The sequence below is a fragment of the Hyaena hyaena genome, unplaced genomic scaffold (genome assembly GCF_003009895.1).
Source record: "Hyaena hyaena isolate Hyena2069 unplaced genomic scaffold, ASM300989v1 scaffold_1, whole genome shotgun sequence".
In the NCBI taxonomy this organism is placed as follows: Eukaryota; Metazoa; Chordata; class Mammalia; order Carnivora; family Hyaenidae; genus Hyaena; species Hyaena hyaena.
In genome coordinates this window covers 9,294,639-9,313,337 of record NW_024080633.1, presented here as the reverse complement: position 1 = coordinate 9,313,337, position 18,699 = coordinate 9,294,639, and the positions used below count along the sequence as shown (strand labels likewise).

Below are 18,699 nucleotides of genomic sequence, written 5' to 3'. Positions count from 1 at the left end.
GGGGGTGGTTAGGGGCTGTGGGATCGGCCTGTTGCCTGAGATGGTGCTGCATTTCCTGAGCAGTGAGCCCAGGCCTGTGGTGACAGTCAGGCCTCCCCTTGTCCATTCCGGCCCCTGAGCAACAGAGGACTGGACTGGTGACCAGGCAGGTCACCCCTGATCTGCGCTGATGCATGCGTAGTGTCTGTTTCCGGGGGTGGGTATAACAGGTGGTCCAGGTATGTAGCAGCTGCATCTTGACTGGTGTCTCCGGAAAGCACTTGGGACAGCTCGGTTGTTTGTGCTAACTGTACAGTGATTCAAATTTGATCTCTTTTTCCCTCTTCTCTCTAGGTACTTTTAGGTTGAAATACGCCCCTCCAGCGGAAAGTCTGGACTCCACAGACTGACACTTTTCCTCTGGCAACAGAACACTATTAAGCCATGGAGACATAAGGAAATTAAATACAAGACTGAGAAGTCTAGTTGCTGTTGAGCTTAATATTTTTAATCCAAAGGTGCTTTACTTTACTAGACTGGATAGAAAACCTAGCGTAGGAGTGCATCAAACTCAGTTTTATTGCCAAAATCCTAGATTGGAGCTTGACGTCAGGACTCGCCTGGTCGGCGCCTCCGCCGTGGTCGCGATGCAGAGACCTTCGTCTCCCGAGGAGCATCGCCGTCCTCGGTCCTTCCAGGCTCACATGTAATTCCAGGGCAGCTACGCAAGATCGGACTTGAGTGCTGAGGGTCGGAGTTCCCCACGTGGAGTTCCGCCAGTCGGACTCTGGTTACCCCTGGGTGAGGGAAAATGTCGCCTCTGTTTTGTTTTGTTTTTGTTTTGTTTTGTTCCTCGAGTGGTTAGACACTAATCTCTCTGGGCTTTTAAAGGATTGCACTACAGAAGAATGTAAACTGATGCCAGTCTCTGCGGTTTGGGGAGACAGACTCCCTGAAACCAGTCAGTGCAAGACACTCGGAGAATCTGCGTTTAAGGAGTTGGCACCAGCAGGCCGCGGGACTTGGTACACGACAGATGTCAGCGTCTCTTTCCCTCCTTAAAACACTCGCAGCAGTTTCAGGTTTTTCTTTCTCTTTCTTTCTTTTTTTTTTTCCTGCGAATAAATCTAAACTACATTATTAAATAGAAATAGTTACTCGCAACAACTTAATATCTTAAGGGTCCAAGTCCCAGAGAATCCCTAGTTGTCAGAGCTTTGAGAATCCTTCCTTCCCGGCCCGTCAGTAGCGTGGAGTCTGGTCGTCTCCCACCACGACAGAGCTCTCACAGGGACACGGTAACCGCCCGGCCTTCGTGGGCTGGCTCCGAGGGACGCTACGACACCCTTAGCAAAGTTGGCAAGTTCTTATGTCACACGGATCTCCCAAGGACCCCAAGGCTGACTGCTAATGGATTCACACTGGAGACAGACATTTCAACAATGATACAGTCCTGTAACTTAGGAGCAAAAGATTTGAAACGTTCTCCTATCAACTTCTTTTGTATTAGGCTGTGTATTCATGGTTAGTTCTGCCAGAAGTTACCTGGAAAACTACAATAGGAAGTGGTAAGACTCTGAAAGAGGCCGCACCGACAGGACAGAGCCACAAGATCTGCACAAGTGTGGTTTTATCCAGTGTGGGCAAGAAGTCCTCCCCCCCACAGCTCTCGATTTCACCCCATTGCAGTGAAAGTTGCTTGGGCTGAAATACAGGGACTTAGATCTTCAAAGCTAAAGGGAATTTTTCTGCTCAAATAATATTATTTTAAACCCTAAAGCCTTCCATGTTAAAATGTCGGTTGGTTAGGCCTTGCCCAAGGATTTTGCAGTTGAGTATGTGTTTAAAAAAAGAAAAGAAAATCGTTATATTCTGACTGTTCTTAAAATGGGACAATCAGCCTCATGCCGAATTGGTGTAAATCAAAAGAATACCCTAGAATCTGAGGCACTGTGACATGAGGCTTCAAATTTTATGATCCATTTCCTGGCTGCAGAGAAACTAAAGCAGAGTTGTTACATTTTTTTAAGGAAAGGCTTTTAGTAGTTTTTTAGAGTTTTATTTTAGTAGTTTCATTTCTATGCAATGCAGAATGGACAGACCTCTGTATGCGTCTCTCTTCCCGGTGCACAGTATTACGTACAGTTTTGAGGCGATGGTGATGCTTACGACAACTTTTTTGGGGGAATGTGACATTGATCTCTTAATTGTAAACACTACAAAATGTCAAAATAACGAGAACTGACACAACTTTGCCTTAAAGAGTACGAGCCTGGAACTTGTCATATGATGTTAGAGGAAGACTTGGGAGTGTCCACTGATGTTTACGATTTTAATATTTCTGAAGGCCGTTATGGTGGCCTGGACATGTGCTGAAAGCCAAACTTTTAAATTTTTTGGTTTTTTAAAAAGCAAAGAAATATTTTAAATAAATCCTATTTCAACACAGTGAAATTGTTGACAACTGTCTCATAACAAAAGGAAACAAATCATATTTAGGGTTTTTGTTTTAGTGGTCAGTATTGGGGAATGAAAGTGTCTGTTGTTACCCTTAGGACTATTTTGATAAATATTAGAAGTCAGCGTTCCATATAACAAGAAGTTGAAACAAGAGCTTTGATTGGAAGTATGACATTCAAATTGAGGTAAACGAGTCCAGACATTGTGCGGCTGTGTTCCAGTCGTCAGAGGTTGTAGAAAAATCCCCAGTTGGTTTTGGAAGTGCATGTGCGGTGTGAGGCCTCCAGTGAGGCCATTCCAAGGTGGGAGTTGTGAAACGTAAATGTGACATACACGGGACACAAAGCATTCAGCTGCCGATCTGCGTGATCTCTCTCCAAGTGAATTTCCATACTTGGACCTGGGAATATTCGCTGGCAGTATTATCTCTGATGAATTTCTCTCCAAAGCAACCAAAGTCAGTAAGCCTGAAGAGCGTTCTGCAGTTCCTCAGATGTCCTCACCTTAGAAACACAGATCCGACTGACACCTTCAACTACGTAGTCATTTTCATGAAACCATGGGCTCAGTTTCAAAATGCTGTAGCAGCCAGGTAGGCGTGGCACGGCCACTTGCCTGTGTGTAGTCTGTCATATATCAGAGTCTCTCACCCCATTTTTTGTCTCTAAGAATGGGGAAAGTGGAATGTAAAGACTGAAGTAAAATACAATGTCGAGATAAGACAACTATTAAAAAAAATTTTTTTTAGCCGAACATTCAATTTTCTACCTTCTTTTCTAATTTTTATTTCAAAAATACTGAAAATTAGAAAGTGTTTAAATGTTAAAACTTGTAATTGTTGAAGAGCACTGAGGAAATGGGAGCTAGCACTTACAATAAAAATAAGGACAAAATTATTTTCTTCAAAGCAGGTATGTGATTGGGTATTTAAAAAAACAACCAACCAGCATCATCTATAATCTCCAGAAGATTACAGGAGTCAGCTTGTGAATATGGTAGTTAGTAGGTTCAGTGTTTTAATTCACTAGAAGTCACTGTAGCTAGTTTGCACTACACCATGTGTGGAGGTGCCGGGCGGCCGGGCAGCTCCACCCAGTGTCACACGCGCAGCCCAGTGGGAGCCCCGGCAGGTCTGATCAGTCGGGATCTGACCTAGGCTTGCTCTGGGCTGACTCCAGTGTCCCTGGAGAGCACTGGCCCAGTGGAATCAGGTGGCACCTTCCTCACTCCTTATCATTTTGTATTCTTCCTGCTTCTGTGGTGGGTTATTTGATGCTTTGCTAGTTTTATGTACTGGTTACTGATGGCGTACGAAATGAGTCTCGAGGATGGTTAGGGAAACCATGTCCTTCCCAGAGGATGGGCCTGTGGAACCTGAGCAGGCAGACCTCCTTTCCAAAGTGCAGATGACCCCCCAGAGAATGAGTCAGGTGACGTTTAACACTACGGGTTCTGAAGAGGCTCAGTTTGCCAAGTCCCAAGATTCTGAATGAAAAAAATCTTCAGTCAGTCCTCTGGAAACCACACTTGCTGGTTGAGGCCTAAGGTCACTCTGCTACGCTGGTCCAGGTGGAGGGGAGCTCAGTGCATCGTCAGTCAGTCCCGGGTATTGTAACAAGCCCCTCACATGCATTAAGTTCTTACATGCACAAGGAAGGCGGCTTTGGTACTGAAACCGAAGACCTCGTGTGCTCAAGAATCTTCACAGCTTATATTGGACAGATTTTCTTTTTAGGAATGAAGGAAAATTCTCCCATTTTTGAGCCATTCTTTTATGTCAATTCTACAAAATTGCATGTAACTTTATAAATATTTTTAAAAGATATAGTTTTGTAAATATTTAATATTCTGCTAATTTGATTTTGAATTGTAAATGTTAAGTATTCTGTTTTTGAAGTTTTTATGTTTTATTATACTTTGTTAAAAAGGAAAAATTGTACATTTTTAGAATGTTTTTATGAGTAAATTTAATGTACTGAAAATAAAAATTAAAAAAAAAGTTTCATTTTATTAGGTCTTTGTTTCATAGAAAATGAAGCACACATCTTTTTGAATAAATTGTTAATTCTTGATCCTCAAGGGAGTCAGCCTTCCCTTCTCAGTTGACAATAGATACATGGTCTTAAATCCATTTTTAAAATTTTTTAAACTTTAACATTTATTTTTGAGAGACCGAGAGAGGGACCATGAGTGGGGGGCAGACAGAGAGAGAGAGGGAAACACATTATTCAAAGCAGGCTCCAGGCTCTGAGCTCAGGACAGAGCCCAACGTGGGGCTAGAACTCCAAAACGTGAGATCATGACCTGAGCCGAAGTCGGATGCTTAACTGACTGAACCACCCAGGCGCCCCAAAACTTTTCTTTTTGAGAGCTGGAGAGCTCGTGAGCAGGGGAGAGGGGCAGAGGGCTAGAAAATCCTAAGCACGCTCCATGCTCGGTGTGGAGCCCATCCCAGGGCTCGATCCCACAACCCCTGGGATCATGACCCAAATTGAAATCAAGAGTCAAGATGCACAACTGACTGAGCTACCCAGGTGCCCCTTCAATCCATTTTCTATTGTTTCCCAGGTTTTTGAAAACATCCTTGCTATGAACAGAAGTCAACTCTTGATACAGGGTTTAAAGAGGTTCCAGCTTTAGGTTCCATAAGAAATCAAGGTTGGCTTGAATAGGTGTCACGGATCTTTGAAACTTCTGTGAACGTGTGGTTTACCCATGGCATGAACATGTCCTGGCGCTTAAAGCTCCGTCTTCCCTGGATCTGGGACGGTGACGGTCACACTTCCCAGCAGAGGTCCCCAAGGCCTCTGGGTCCTGTCAGGCCTAAGGCTGCCCAGGGGGAAACACGTGCGTGCACACGGTTCGAGACCACGAGGGCTCCGTCAGGAGGGACAACCAGCCCGTTCCTGCAGGTGACAGCAGGCCCCTCCAACCTGCTGTCTGGTCAGGCCAGGCCTCTGAAGGGGGACGTGCACACCTGAGCAGCAAACTCAGGGCAACAGAGCCATGTCCTCAGCTTGCTCCCCGGGCTTGTCCACAGACCTCTGAAGTGCCTGCTTCCAGTTAGAAATAGGTGGAAGTTTTCAAATGAGCAATGCTGGCCACTTCTTGGCTGCTGTCTGTGCCGCATCTTTCCCTGATGCTGCGTAATGTGCCACAAGCCATGGAATGTCTTGACCAGTCAGCGCGTACTCTACTTTTTCATTTAGGGTGGCAGGGTTCCAAGTGTTATTCCCAACACACCCAGGCCCCACATCCCTCCAGACACTGTGGCAGGTCTTCAGTTCCCAGGCGACTCCGGTTTTTTAAGACAAGACGAGCCAGCAGAACCTTGACCAAGGTAAGGAAGGTGCCTGGGACAAGGCAGAGCCCTTCAGAGGTGGGCACACCTCTGCCCACTCCCCTCCTCCCCTGCGCCCCATGGCCACAACGAACCCAGCCTTGGTGCTCGTTAGGAAGGAAATCCCCACCTAGCTTGGGATGGTGTAGAGGCTATATGGCACTGCAAGTATCGGATACCGACCCATTAAACTGAACTCAGCGGTGGTTTTTAGTTGTGCCTTTATTCACCTTAATTCATTAAAAATGTACTTGGTTTAGAGATCCTATAGTGACCGCCCACTAACAGGGGACAGAAGTCGCCCTTCCCATGTGGCATTTTTTTAGAAAGCTGAATTTCTTGTAGGAATCTTACTGATCACACAGAGTTACAAGAATGTCAGGTATAATGATGTGTACAAGCTAAACAAGACAGGCTGATAAGAATTCACATAATGTAAAAATACACATATTAAAAGTTAGCCATGTGGACAGATGCATGCAGCAGGAATAGTCGGAAGGCCGGGGACTCAAGTGCCCATATGCAGTAATATTGCTCCCCGCCCCCATTAATAAGTAACTTCCACTAACAGGTACAGGTATTCCACACATGTCTAAATACACAAAGGTGAAGCATGACCTCCTTGCTACACGTACAGTCCAACGTGGTTTGTGATCTTTTTGTGTTACTCCCACAAAAATAGTAAATAGCCCCATGCAGGTAGTAGGAAGCGCTGGTTATTCTAGTTGAACTCGGAAAATGTTTAACTTTTGATATGAATATCCATCAAGAGTGTATGTCTCCTTTTGTTGTTTTCTTCACAACCGACATGCACTTAGAGCAGAGGAACCGGGGCAGCTGTCTCACCTACAGTGACAACTGATACTCTTAAAAATGTGGAACTTTCTAGTAACAGTCACACAATTAACATAAAACATGGATCATCTACAGCTTTAGGCCAAAAGGTAGAGGGAGCGCATCTGAATTTTCATGCTTTAGTCTCCGTGTTCTGTGGTTCCTACCACTGTCCTAACGAACTAAACTGCGCCAACAGCTTGTTTCTCTACCAAAGCAGACAGTTTAACCTCTCAGAGAATATACAAACCAAAAGAAATGTCACATTTTTCTTCCCTGGGCCCCTTCAGAAACTAGACCAAAATTTTAAGTTATTCAAGGTTCTTACTGAGCAGTGGTGCTTTACTGTCTAGAGAAGCAAACGAATCCCCGCCCGCCACCCAGCACTGCAGGGGTGTGGCCTCCAGGCACACTTACACTAGGAGTCAGGAACCTTGAGAAGCAATTCAGAGTTTCCTTGTACACCCCAATTTTCCCTGCTTTTTGCCCACTATTATGGCCAACGGGGGTGGGCAGGAAGGGGGCTATGCTTGACCACTTATGCTTCCAAGATCCTCTTAAAGAGAGTTCTCTAGTTGAGTAGAAACCCTTCTACAGAAGGTTGGCCGGTTCTGTGAACCTAGAAAAGAATTTCTCTCTGAATTCTTAAATTAAATTGCAAGTTCCTCAAGGGGAAAGAACATTAAAATAACGTGAAGTTCTATTTTATTGGCAACTTAGAATGCAAAGTATTTTATTTTTAAACTTCTACTAAACTTGAAAACAAAACAGCCTAGGTTAAATAATAGTTTTTCCAAAGCTGAATGTGCTCGTTCGGAGCTCCATCTTTCTGCTTGCGGCACAAAACAACTTCCTACATCTCCTAGGCAGGAGCACTACTGTTTTGATGATCTGTGATTGGATGAACGGATCAATCTCAGTTGGTAATATCCCTTTTTTTTCCTTGGTAAGGGCTTAAAAAAAACTCTATTATAACAGATGCATGTTTCTAGTCTTACACAGACACTTTGATTCCAAATGTCTCCTGAGAGGCATATACCATATACAGGAACCCATCTTCGTCCTTCTCACTTTCATATACTTCAGAGATCGGCGTGGACACACTCACCATGCTGTGTCCATTCACTAACAGGAAGAACGCCTGATTAGCGTTGAGCTGTAAGCGCCTCCTATTGAAAGAAAACAATGTGAAGAGATACTAGGCACAGCAATACGCAGGGAACGTGTAAACCCCCGCCCCCCCCGCCCCTCCCCCAACATATAAGTATAAAGATTGTGTACATGCTGCTTCTGGCAAAATGAAATGTATGCCTACTGATGACACTCTCAAAGCTTCTCATTAAGTACAGGACATTTCCCAGGATTATACTCACAAAGGATATATTAGTGGCAATATTTGATAGATTAGTCTTACTATGTTCCTGAGGCCAGTCTTAAACTAGTATCTGCTCTCTGAATAGCTGTTAGTGTCTAATATGAGAAATACTTCAATATAATTTATAAACTATTACCAGTGTACCAAGTCTGCATTCTTCTACTAATTTTGCTGTACAAAACCTGTAGTAACTTTTCTGATTAAGAGACATCTATCCTAGATGTTATGAAAGAATCAGAGGGACAGCAGATCCAACAGGTAAGAGAGAGAACTCAGAAAAGAAACATCTTTAGGTTTTACTGAGCTTGTGTAGATTTTAATCAGAACTAAAGATAAAAATATGAAACCAAACACAACAACAAAAACTAAAGATTTATCTGTAAGTCTGATAAAGAATGAAAAGCTACCCAAAGAAACAGAGAAAAGTGATTAAATACCTAATGATCTTGATGAGCTCACTCATGTTGACGTGATCAGGTACAAGGAACTTGGTTTTGTCCAGTACAGGAAGCTGCTTCTCACCCTTGTACCGTTCTATTATCACCTAGAAAAAACAGCCAAAAAGCATTAACGATGCAGAACAGACAAAACACTTCCTATGTTGTAACTGGCACGTACCTAAATGGAGTTTGAAATTGAAAGTGGCACATGTTGGTTTCCTCAAAGCTGTCTTGTGAAGAGTGATCATTTATCAGCTTAGACTCTATCCCGTACACAATACGACACACAATACAAAGTGGCCACCTCCGGGAAGTGAGGTATCTGTTGTTTTTACTTGGAACCATGAAAATATACTAACTAGTCAGGAAAAAAACACTAAGAGCAGAGACGAGGTACTCAAAGTGTAAAGCTCTGATGTCAATTACAACACCACCATTTCCTCTGAAATGGGTAAGATCTTTTTTTTTTTTAATTAGAGATGTGCCTCTAAAAAAACTTTAAGGTTTTTATTTATTTATTTTTGAGAGAGAGAAAAAGAGAGAATACAAGCAGGGGAGGGACAGGGAAAGAGAAACCAAGAATCTGAAGCAGGCTCCAGACTCCAAGCCATCAGCGTAGAGCCCAACTTGGGGCCCAAGCTCATGAACTGTTAAGATCATGACCTTAGCCAAAGTCAGACACTTAACCAACCGAACCACTCAGAGGCCCTGTACTTTTTTTTTTTTTTTTTAATGTTTTATTTATTTTTGAGAGAGAGAGATAGCATGAGCAGGGGAGGGTCAGAGAGAGAGGGAGACACAGAATCTGAAGATAGAGTCCAGGCTCTGAGGTAGCTGTCATCACAGACCCTGACACGGCTTGAACCCATGAACTGTGAGATCATGACCTGAGCTGAAGTCAGATGCTCAATGGACTGAGCCACCCAGGCACTCCCCCCACGCCACTTTTTTTAAGTTTAAGAGAGAGAGCTCTCATGACAGGAGAGGGACAGACAGAGACTTCTAAGCAGGCCCCACGTGGGGGGTCCACACTGACAACACAGGGCTCAATTCCAGGAACCATGAGATCATGACCCGAGCTGAAATCAGCAGTCAGACTAACTAAGCCACCCAGGTGCCCCTGAAATATGCAAGATCTTAATTATGGTAAGACACTCAAATGTTTTTTTCATACTTGACCTGTTTCTCTACTTGACATGGAAAAAAGTCCTAAGTAAATATCTGACAAGTAGAGACAATGATTCACTAGTTCTGGAGACAAATTTTGTGCAGAAAGACTTGAAGAGTCTCTCATATTGACAAAATATTACCAAAGAGTTAAAAAAAATGTTTTAACGTTTATTTTTAAAAGAGAGAGTGTGAGTGGGGGAGAGAGAGAGAGGGAGACATAGAATCTGAAGCAGGCTCCAACCTGTTAGTACAGAGCCTGATGCGGGATTCGAGCCCACGAACTATGAGATCATGACCTAAGCTGAAGTTGGAAACTTAACAGACTGAGCCACCCAGGTGGCCCTCTTTAATGAGTTTTAAAAGTCAAAAATCTTTGTGGGTTGGAGCCCCATGTCGTGCTCTGTGCTGACAGCGCAGGCCTAGAGCCTGCTTTGGATTCTATATCCCTCTCTCTGCCCCTCCCCTGCTAGCGCTGTCTCTTAAAACACTTTTCCCCTACTTCCATGCTGCTACAAAAGCTGACCAGACTGCTGACTGCCTGTGCTGCACCATCTACTTACTGAGGACCACAGACATCCTTCTCCAAGCAAAGCAACTGTACGCTGCCACAGCGAGAAGCTGAGAGACAGGAATGGGAATCTTTACAGAATGTTTGTTTAGAAAAGGGGAAGACACTTTCTGTACATGGCTCCACTGTAGGGGAACCCACATGAGGTTCTGTATAAGGCCAAATCAAACTGTTATCACCTTCCTTGATAAGATCTAGAACTTTTATCCACAGGGTGTGTTCAGAACATTATCCACAAGGAAGAATCACATAGAGTACACTTGCCTGGGTCTGACCAGTGGCAGGGATCAGGGGCAGTACAAAAATCTTAAATTCCTGGTCCAGGAAGAGGCAGAAGCATCAGAAGAAAAACTCAAGACCTTAGAACCCTTCCCTCAAAGAAGGACACAGCAGCAGGCTGGGGACACAGGACAGGATGGCCTTGGGCACCTCTTGCTCTCAGGTGCTCAGGCTGCTCTGCAGGGGGGAGGAACTGTTCAAGCTGCTCCTGACTCGCCGGTGTGGTGATTGCTGTGAGAACGATCACCTACAGATGCCTGGTTTACTTGTCTGTTCCTATGTTTTCTTTTTGCTGTACTCTTGTAATTTGGGAGAGCAGATGTGAAGTCGCGAGATGAGGCATCTGGCTGGGTCTGAGAAGTGCCTTCCGAGTGCCGCACTTTGGTGGCTGCTGCGGGTGGAAGCATGGATGACAAAGCTGTCCTTGGGAATGGGGACTGGATGGCCAGCGAGCCACTGCTTTCAAACATGAAAGCTTCTACAGAATTTTTAACAGAATTTCTAAGTGGTCCATGGAATTCGTAGGAGGTGACAACCATGTACAGAGAATTATACAAATCTTTTCAACAACTACGTGGGATGGATTCTCTTCCCAATTTACAGATAAAGATGTAGCAGCTCCTTTCAAATTTTATTAAATAGCTCAAGATCACTTAGTAACCTTGAACCCAAGGCCTCTATCTGAAACCAGAAATTTCTTTTACCACTAGAGCTACTGTCTCAGGCAGAAACCTTTTAAGGGTCTGCCAGCAAAGGAATTGGGGGAGAGGATGTGGGTTCCTGGGCACACCAGCAAGCATCTGAGGCACCTACACATGACAAGAAAAAGTAGTGTTTTTCCTCCGACTCCTGCAAAGAAGCCAATTACAAGAGACTTCTCTGGGGCATCAAGACATACTGGAATGTGCAGGCACACTTAAACCCTGAGTCCTCATTTCCTACTGCAGTCACTCTGCTTCCTTTAGCAGACAGTGGATACTTCCTTCCACCGATAAAACACTAACAGTTCTAGCCCCTCTATTCATTTCCCCCAAATAAATATATTTGATTGTGAAGTGGGTCACATTAAGGCAGCGAACTTAGACTCAGAAGGAAACAATGGGCTTAGATGAAAAAACTGTATATTAGGAAATCTCAATTCTAGGTCATGAAATTGACACCGGGGGCTACTGGTCTGAGGATTTCTGGAGAAGCCTCTGTCCTGGTTGCACACAGCAGTGTTGCTCGGAAGTGCTCCCTTCTGCATACATTATTAATGACTGAAACACAAACGCCAGAGACTACCTACTGGGATTTTCGTAGGATGCTGCTCTCGGATAAGTCGGACATCTTCTACTCTTTGTTCTGCAATGAAAAGACAAGACATAGGCATGATTAAGGGTGACAATGCAGCTTCTTTCCTACATATTCACTGGTGGTTTCCATATTTGAACTCACCTATCTATCCCTAGCTGTGACAGAGCAGTAAGAATATCCTCCCTAGAACTCAGGAGAACCAAACACTGGCGTTTCATGTCTGGTAAACTGCTATGTAAGGCCAAATGCAACTTCCATGTAAACCAACATGCAATTACATGCCTATAGCAGGTGGTTATGACCTAAGACCAAGAATAAAGAATTCCAACTTTCAAGGGTCTGGGACCCTAGGTTTCAGTCCAATATACTCATCAGACTGACTGCATGGTATTACCAACCTTTCCTCCAAGGACTCCCACCACCTGTCAATTTTTGTGAATTTTCCATAGTTTAAGTTGGTATAGAAATCTATGATCAACCACAGGCTCCCCAATGCAATTTTCCCTGATCACTTCTGCTTTTCAATGATATAGTCAGTCCTTAAAAGGAAAGAAACTACCCAATAGGCATGGGTAAAAAGAATTCCCTATTTGACTTTTAAATAGTTTCACTCAGTGCCCACCCTTCCCCTTGACAAAAAAGTATAAAGCACGTCTACTGCTGAATACTGGTTTATTGAGAATATCTTTATTCTCCCCCTTATATAAATATAAATGATCAGGATCATGGACTGCCTGAGAAATCCTGGCGACTTTGAAAAAAAGACGCTATGACCTATATAAATGTATACTACCATTACCAACTTTTTTTGGATTTCAAAAAAAAATTAATATCATTCTTCATTAAAACGACTGAAATAATTCCCATGTTCAAATCATGAACATTTAGGGTGTATTTTTCCCACTCAAAATTTCTAAACCAGCTTCTAAGATAAATCACTAAATATAAATGCATCTACTACAAAGACTGCAAATTTAGTGACTCATCACTTACATATAACACCCAGTGCTCAACCCAATAAGTACCCTCCTTAATGCCCATCACCCATTTAGCCCATCCTCCCCCCCAACACCCCTCCAGCAACCCTCGGTTTGTTTTGTATATTTAGGTCTCTTATGATTTGCTTGTTTTTATCTTATTTTTCCATCCCTTCCTCTATGATAATCTGTTTTCTTAGCTACTGTTAATAGTAAGCTTGACCGAGTGGTTCCCATCTAGAATACTGTGATTGATGTATCTAGTCCAGAACCTTGGAATTTTCTAAATGATAATAGTGAGGTATGGGCATCTTTTGTTATTCATAACAAACTCCAATCTACCATGTCTGAGTCTGTGTTAATGTGGTGACTTTTGGAAAGCTCCTAAGGATGTGAGACTGGTTGTCAGAGGAAAGAACAGTGATTTGAGGTTTGAAACTTTCAGACCCACCCCAACAACCAGGGAGGGGAAAGGGGCTCGGAGGACGAATTGATCACCGATGGCCACTGATTTACCCAGTCATGCTCTTGTAATAAAATCTCCCTAAATACCCAAAGGAGGGGGCTCGGAACTCTGGGTACTGGGAGAGGGGCACACACCAAACCCCATGGGGACGAAAGATCCTGTGCTCAGGACTCTCCCAGACTCTCCCCAGTACTTTTCATCAGGCTGGTCATCTGTGTGCTTTACTCTCCTTTGCAATAATCCGATAATCTAGTAAATCAACAGCTTTCCTGAGAGCCACTCCAGCAATTTAATTAAACACGGTTGGTAGGGGGCAGTTATGGGAACCTCTGACTTATAGCCAGTGGTCAGAAGCACAGATAACAAGCTGCACTTGCAGTTAGTGTTTGGAGTGGTGGGGAGGGGCAATATTTTGGGACTGAACTCTTATCAACCTGTTGGATCGGAAGCTATCACCAGGTAAAGACTTAGAACTGAATTAAACTGTGGGACAGCCATCAGTCAGCTGAGCATCTGACTCCTGACCTTGGCGTCTTGAGTTCAAACCCCACACTGGGTATAGGGGAGCTTGGGTGGCTCAGTCAGTTGAACACTTGATTCTTGATCTCTGCTCAGGTCATGATCTCATGGTTCATGAAATTGAGCCCCAACTGAGCCCTGTGCTGACAGTGTAAAGCCTGCTTGGGATTCTTTCTCCCCTCACTCTCTCTGTCCCTCTCCCTGCTCATGTTCTCTCTCTTAAAATAAAATAAATAAACTTAAAAAAAATCAAACAAACCACTTTGTGTATAGAGATGACAGCAAAAACAATTTTTAAAGAAAATTTTAGGACAGCCAGCTGAATTCAGCTTGCTGTATGGAAAAGCCACACCTCCAGGGTCCGAAGTGAAACAGTGATTAGAACTGAGAGTGAGAACTGATTAGAACAGTGAGAGTAGAGGAGACACGAGAGGAGTTTCTCCCTGGTATCATCCTTTAAATCCTTCCCTATGTCTTATTCCCCTTGCATGTGTCTCTCAGCTCCAAGCACTGTCCCTGTCTGTCTTACCCCAGGAAAAGGTGCTCTACTATATAGACTTAGCCAACACCCTTTTCAGAACGAAAAACTCCATTCTGTCAGGGAACATTCTTTCAGGTTAGAGGAAATCACAATTAATTCACTCTAGCAAGTGAATGATAATTTAATAGACCCCGGAATATGTTCCACATTTAAAAGCTTATCCTAATACGTTTTAAAGTTTAATTGGAAACATTCAGACAGAAGGGAGAGATTTTTTAATACAAGGAAATAGGTTGTTTTGGCAAGTGGAAAATGAAAAAACTGAAATAGGCTCTAAATATGAGGCTTCAAAGCTAGAAATAGAATTTCCATACTGTAGTATCAAAACTATCTTGACTTATCCCCAAAATATGGCCCAAAGGACAAAAATGATTATTTTTACTAAAGGTGGGAAAACCAAAGTATGAAGAAGAGTGACTTCCCTTAAGGTGAAAACACTTAGTACTGGGGCACCTGGGCGGCTCAGTCGGTTAAGTGTCTGACTCTTGGTATTGGTTCAGGTCACGATCTCACGGTTTGTGAGTTCGAGCCCCATATTAGGCTCCATGCTGACAGTGTGGAGCCTGCTTGAGACCCTCTCTCTCAAAAATAAATACATAAACTTAAAAAAAGAAAAAGAAAACACCTAGTACCAAAGTCTCATGGATATATATTCAGTGTCTTGAGCAGTAACAGTGAAAACCCAGTGGTGAACTGGAGTAAACTGAGCAAACATGGTATATGCCTATGCCTTGCTGTTTTGAATAGACAGCTATTTTCAGAGACTAACAGTTTATTTAACAAAAACATTACTAACAACACAAAGGCATGTATGAATAATTCTTTTACTCAAGTATTTTTTTTAATGTTGCAGCAATCTGTTTATTATTTGTCTTCTTCCATAGAGTGCCCCGGGCAGTCAGGGACCTGCTTCTAGTCATCTTTGTATTCCCCCAGCGCTCAGGCTTGTGCACAGAAAACAGTTAATAAACAAATTAAAGTTGTAAAATGCAAATAAATACTGCTCCAAACGCACACCACGATATACTTCCCCAGATTCCTTTCCTCCTGTTTCTAAGAACCCTTATAAGCCTTACAAACAGATAAAACTAGAGGATAGGAGTCTAAGGGGTCTTAGTTTACCAACATGCCATTTGCAAAGTTTCAGATTCCTGAAGACATTTAAAATAAAACTATTTCAGAGTGAAGTGGAACCATAATAAATATTGCCCCCCCATCTGTCTATAACTCATAAGTGTAATATTCAATACACCAATGAGTGGTACAACTTCAGTTCGTGGCTTGCTACCCGTGTCTTGGCATAAACCTTGCTCTCTAGGTCTACCTATTAGAGTAGTTAGAACTATTTATTCTAGACCAACACATACACATCCCATGACACATGCAAACTTTCCTGCTATTAATGGAGAAGCTTAAACCTGCTCACCACTAAATCATAGAAGAACAGTGTCATTAAATAAACTGGGGCAACCCCAGGAGCTAAAGCAAACCTATTACATCTGAGAAGTCCAAATCCAGAATTATTTGCTCAACTACAATTCTAGAAGTTCATAAAATTTTTCCACCTATATGCAAAGCCACCCTATGCCTTTGGACTCTGTGTTGGCCCATCTCGTGTATTGGAAATGATGGCTACCTCCTGGAGGCCGGAAAATACACGCAGTAAGTGCAAGTCCAGGCTCTGCCACTAGGTGGACCATGATCTTCACCTCTTTGGGCCCCACCCAGTTTCTTCAGCTACAAAAGGAAGGGGTTGTTTTGGGTGGAGCTGAAGGTCCACTTGAACGCTCTGAATCCAGGTAGAAGGTTTCAATTCTGACTTAACCTTAACTCACTCACATGGAAAGAGAAAGAACCGCTCAAGCTACCTAGGGCTCCTCTTAGACTCTAAGAAAAGGTTCTCGCCAAAGAATGAATTTCTCTCACTGGACAAGTCAGTGAAAATTGTCAGCGTTGGAGCAAGGAAGGGCAGCAGCCACTAAATGGTATTTGGTATTTTTCTGCAAAACGACTATTAAAGAGATTTTTTTTAAAAGGAGGGATGGGGGACTAAGGTGAGCCAAGGGGCAAGCCCACAAACAACATATAGATGATGCACTAATGGAGAAAATTGGGGCACTCCCGCTTTACCCGCAGGGCCACATTCCAGGTGAATTTCTTCTAATTCATGAGGACACATTAATCCCACTTTTCTTACTCTTACCACCTACTCTTGTTCAGAATTTTCTAGAGTAATCTAAAAATACTCTAAGCAAAAGGAGAGTAACTATAGTTTCAGTTATGAGAAAATAAGCATCTTTCCCACACAAATGTCCCCAGTTAACTTGTTTTTTCCCCCTTTTTTAAGCAAGCTCCATGCCCAACGTGGGGCTTGAACTTACGACCGCAAGATCAAGAGTCACACAGCTCTATCCACTGAGCCAGCCGGCCGACCCCAGTCAACGTCAAAATAAATGCAAGAGCCGGTGTGGACGGAAGCCAGATACGCGAGGAAATGTGCCTCGGATGCTGCCTTCGGGCCGCAGGAGGGATGACAGCGCTGAGTCCACGAAGGTCGTCAGCGGGAAAATCTCCGACGGGACATGTGTGTCTCCGTCCCGCCAGTAACGCGCGGCCTCCGGAGCCTGAACACCGCTCGGCAGGCCGGCGTGAGTCCCCGAGTGCGGGGCCCGCACGACTAGCCCTGACGACAGCTATGGACCCCGGCGGAACGCTCGGCCCTTGGGCGCTGCGGGACCCACAGGGGGCACGGGCCCCGCAGAGGCGCGCGGGGAACCGGGGTGCACACGGCCGAGCCCCGCGATTGCGGCCGGTACCGACCGTCCCCCAGACACACGGCCGAGGGGTCCACGGCGTCCTCGCGGGGCGTTCTGGCTCCAGGAGAGCAGCCGTCGGTTCCTGCTCCCCGTTTCCGGGGGCCGCGCACCGCCGGAGCCTCTCCCGCCGCGAACGGGCCCGGGACGCGCCGCCACGCCCGGTCTCCCCTCCCCCACCTCCGGGTCCCCTGGGGCTCACGGTTCTCCCGTCGAGCGGGGACCCGACGTTTGTGAGCCACCCCGTGGGGTCCAGCCTTACCTGAACCTGATTCACTCGCATACTAGTGCCACCACTTCAAAGGACCTGTCACTTCAAAGGCCCCCGCGGGGACGACCCTTCTAACTCGGGGCCGCGCGGCCCGAGGGGCGGCGACCCCCCCGTCCCCTCCCCCCCCCAGCACCGGAGGGCTGAGGGACTGCCCTGCCCGCAGGCACGAGGGGCCAAAAGGTGATTCAGCAGCTCCGCGCCGGCGCGTCCCGACCGACGGTGTCGCTCCCCCGCCGCCAGCCCCCGCCAGCCCCCGCCAGCCCCGACGCCCCCCAGCCCCCATCGGCCCCCGCCCCGGCCCCTCAACCGGCTCCCGCCTCCGCCGCCGCCGACTCTGGCCACCCTGGGTCCCCGCCTCGGCCCTTCCGCGGGCCCGGCCTCCCTCGGCCCGACGTCAGTCCGCGGGCCCCGGCCCTCCAGGCCCCGTCCCCCTCAGCTCTCCAGGGCCCGACGCCCCTCAGGCCCCGGCCCTCCGCGGCCCCCCTCAGCCCTACAGCAGCCCCCGGCCCTCCGTCGGGCCTCCTAGGTCCGACCCCCTCAGCCCCCGGGCCCCGGCTCCTCTGTCAGCCCCCGGCCCCCGGCCCCGACCCTCCTCACCCCCGGCCCTCCGTCAGCCCCCGCCGCCGACTCGGGCAGCCCTGGGTCCCGGTCTCGGCCCCTCCGCGGGCCCGGCTCCCCGCCGCACCCACCGAAGGTTCGGCGCTGTTTGAAGGTCTTCTCCGACGGCATGGCGCGGGAGGCGAGGCGGAGGGTCCCAGCTGTTCCAAGAGGCGGCGGCGGCGGAGACTCCGACTGTGGCGACAGCGACTTCCCTTGTGTCTCTTCAGGCCGCAGCCGCGTCAGGTGACCTGCGCGGCGTCCTAGGGGGCGGGGCCAGGGCCGGCCGCCGTAGCCGCCATGGCGGGCGTGGCGGAAGCGGGGCCGCGCGCGTGCGCAGCGGAGAGGCCGCGGTGCGCAGGCGCGCGGCTGCGCTGGGTGTGGAGGTCCGGGAGAGCCCGCGGCGGGGAGCGCGCATCTGGGCCCGGTAGCCGCGCGTCAGAGCGTCTCCCGCGTCGAAGTCGCGCGTGGCCCAGCCGCTCCGACTGAGCCCGCCTCGCTTGGGGCCGCCTCTGTGAGGAAGCGCCGACCCGAAAATGCAGTCGCTCCGTGCTCCCGCCGCTGCGCCAAGGGCCCGGGGGCTGCGGGTTGCCGGTCCAGATCAGGCACTCTGAACGCGCAGGGGCCGCTGAGGTCGCCGGGCGCGTGGCGAGGGGACGCGGGGTGCCCGCGCGTGCCCGCGCCCGCAGGACGTGCCGGGGTGCGGACCCCACTGCGCTGAGCACCTCGTGCTTTGAACCGCCTCTCCGGGCCTCTTTCCCGGTTAAGTCTGTG

General features: G+C 46.7%; 2 protein-coding genes across 3 annotated transcripts in view; one reads left to right on the top strand and one right to left on the bottom strand.

The window, feature by feature from the left end:
• ZCCHC14 (zinc finger CCHC-type containing 14) overlaps window positions 1–2,491 on the top strand; it is a 55,804-nt gene extending 53,313 nt beyond the window's left edge. Inside the window, exons 13-14 of one of the 2 annotated variants that reach the window (XR_005527398.1) lie at window positions 334–780; window positions 871–2,491. Coding sequence is in view for 1 of the 2 variants with exons in the window: in XM_039226171.1 (XP_039082102.1) it covers window positions 334–389 (56 nt within the window). In the remaining variant the exon portion in view is untranslated. Of the gene's footprint in view, window positions 1–333 lie in introns of both variants that reach the window. The other variant, XM_039226171.1, reaches the window with a different exon arrangement.
• A 3,492-nt stretch (window positions 2,492–5,983) lies between these two features.
• MAP1LC3B (microtubule associated protein 1 light chain 3 beta) lies at window positions 5,984–18,165 on the bottom strand. The gene is made up of 4 exons (XM_039226640.1): window positions 18,018–18,165; window positions 11,734–11,789; window positions 8,426–8,532; window positions 5,984–7,782 (listed from the first exon to the last, which is right to left on the bottom strand). The coding sequence occupies exons 1-4, from the start codon at window positions 18,055–18,057 to the stop codon at window positions 7,608–7,610; spliced, it is 378 nt and encodes a 125-aa protein (XP_039082571.1). The 5' UTR covers window positions 18,058–18,165; the 3' UTR covers window positions 5,984–7,607.
• Window positions 18,166–18,699: the final 534 nt, after the last annotated feature.

What these genes read in the sequence shown, in the direction of transcription:
- MAP1LC3B (XM_039226640.1), bottom strand. Translation starts at nt 18,057, where the DNA reads ATGCCGTCGGAGAAGACCTTCAAACAGCGCCGAACCTTCG. An exon ending in AGCATCCTACGAAAATCCCA is followed by an intron (nt 8,533 to 11,733) that starts GTAGGTAGTCTC and finishes TGTTTTTTCTAG; the next exon opens with GTGATAATAGAACGGTACAA. An exon ending in GAGCTCATCAAGATCATTAG is followed by an intron (nt 7,783 to 8,425) that starts GTATTTAATCAC and finishes TTCTTTCAATAG; the next exon opens with GAGGCGCTTACAGCTCAACG.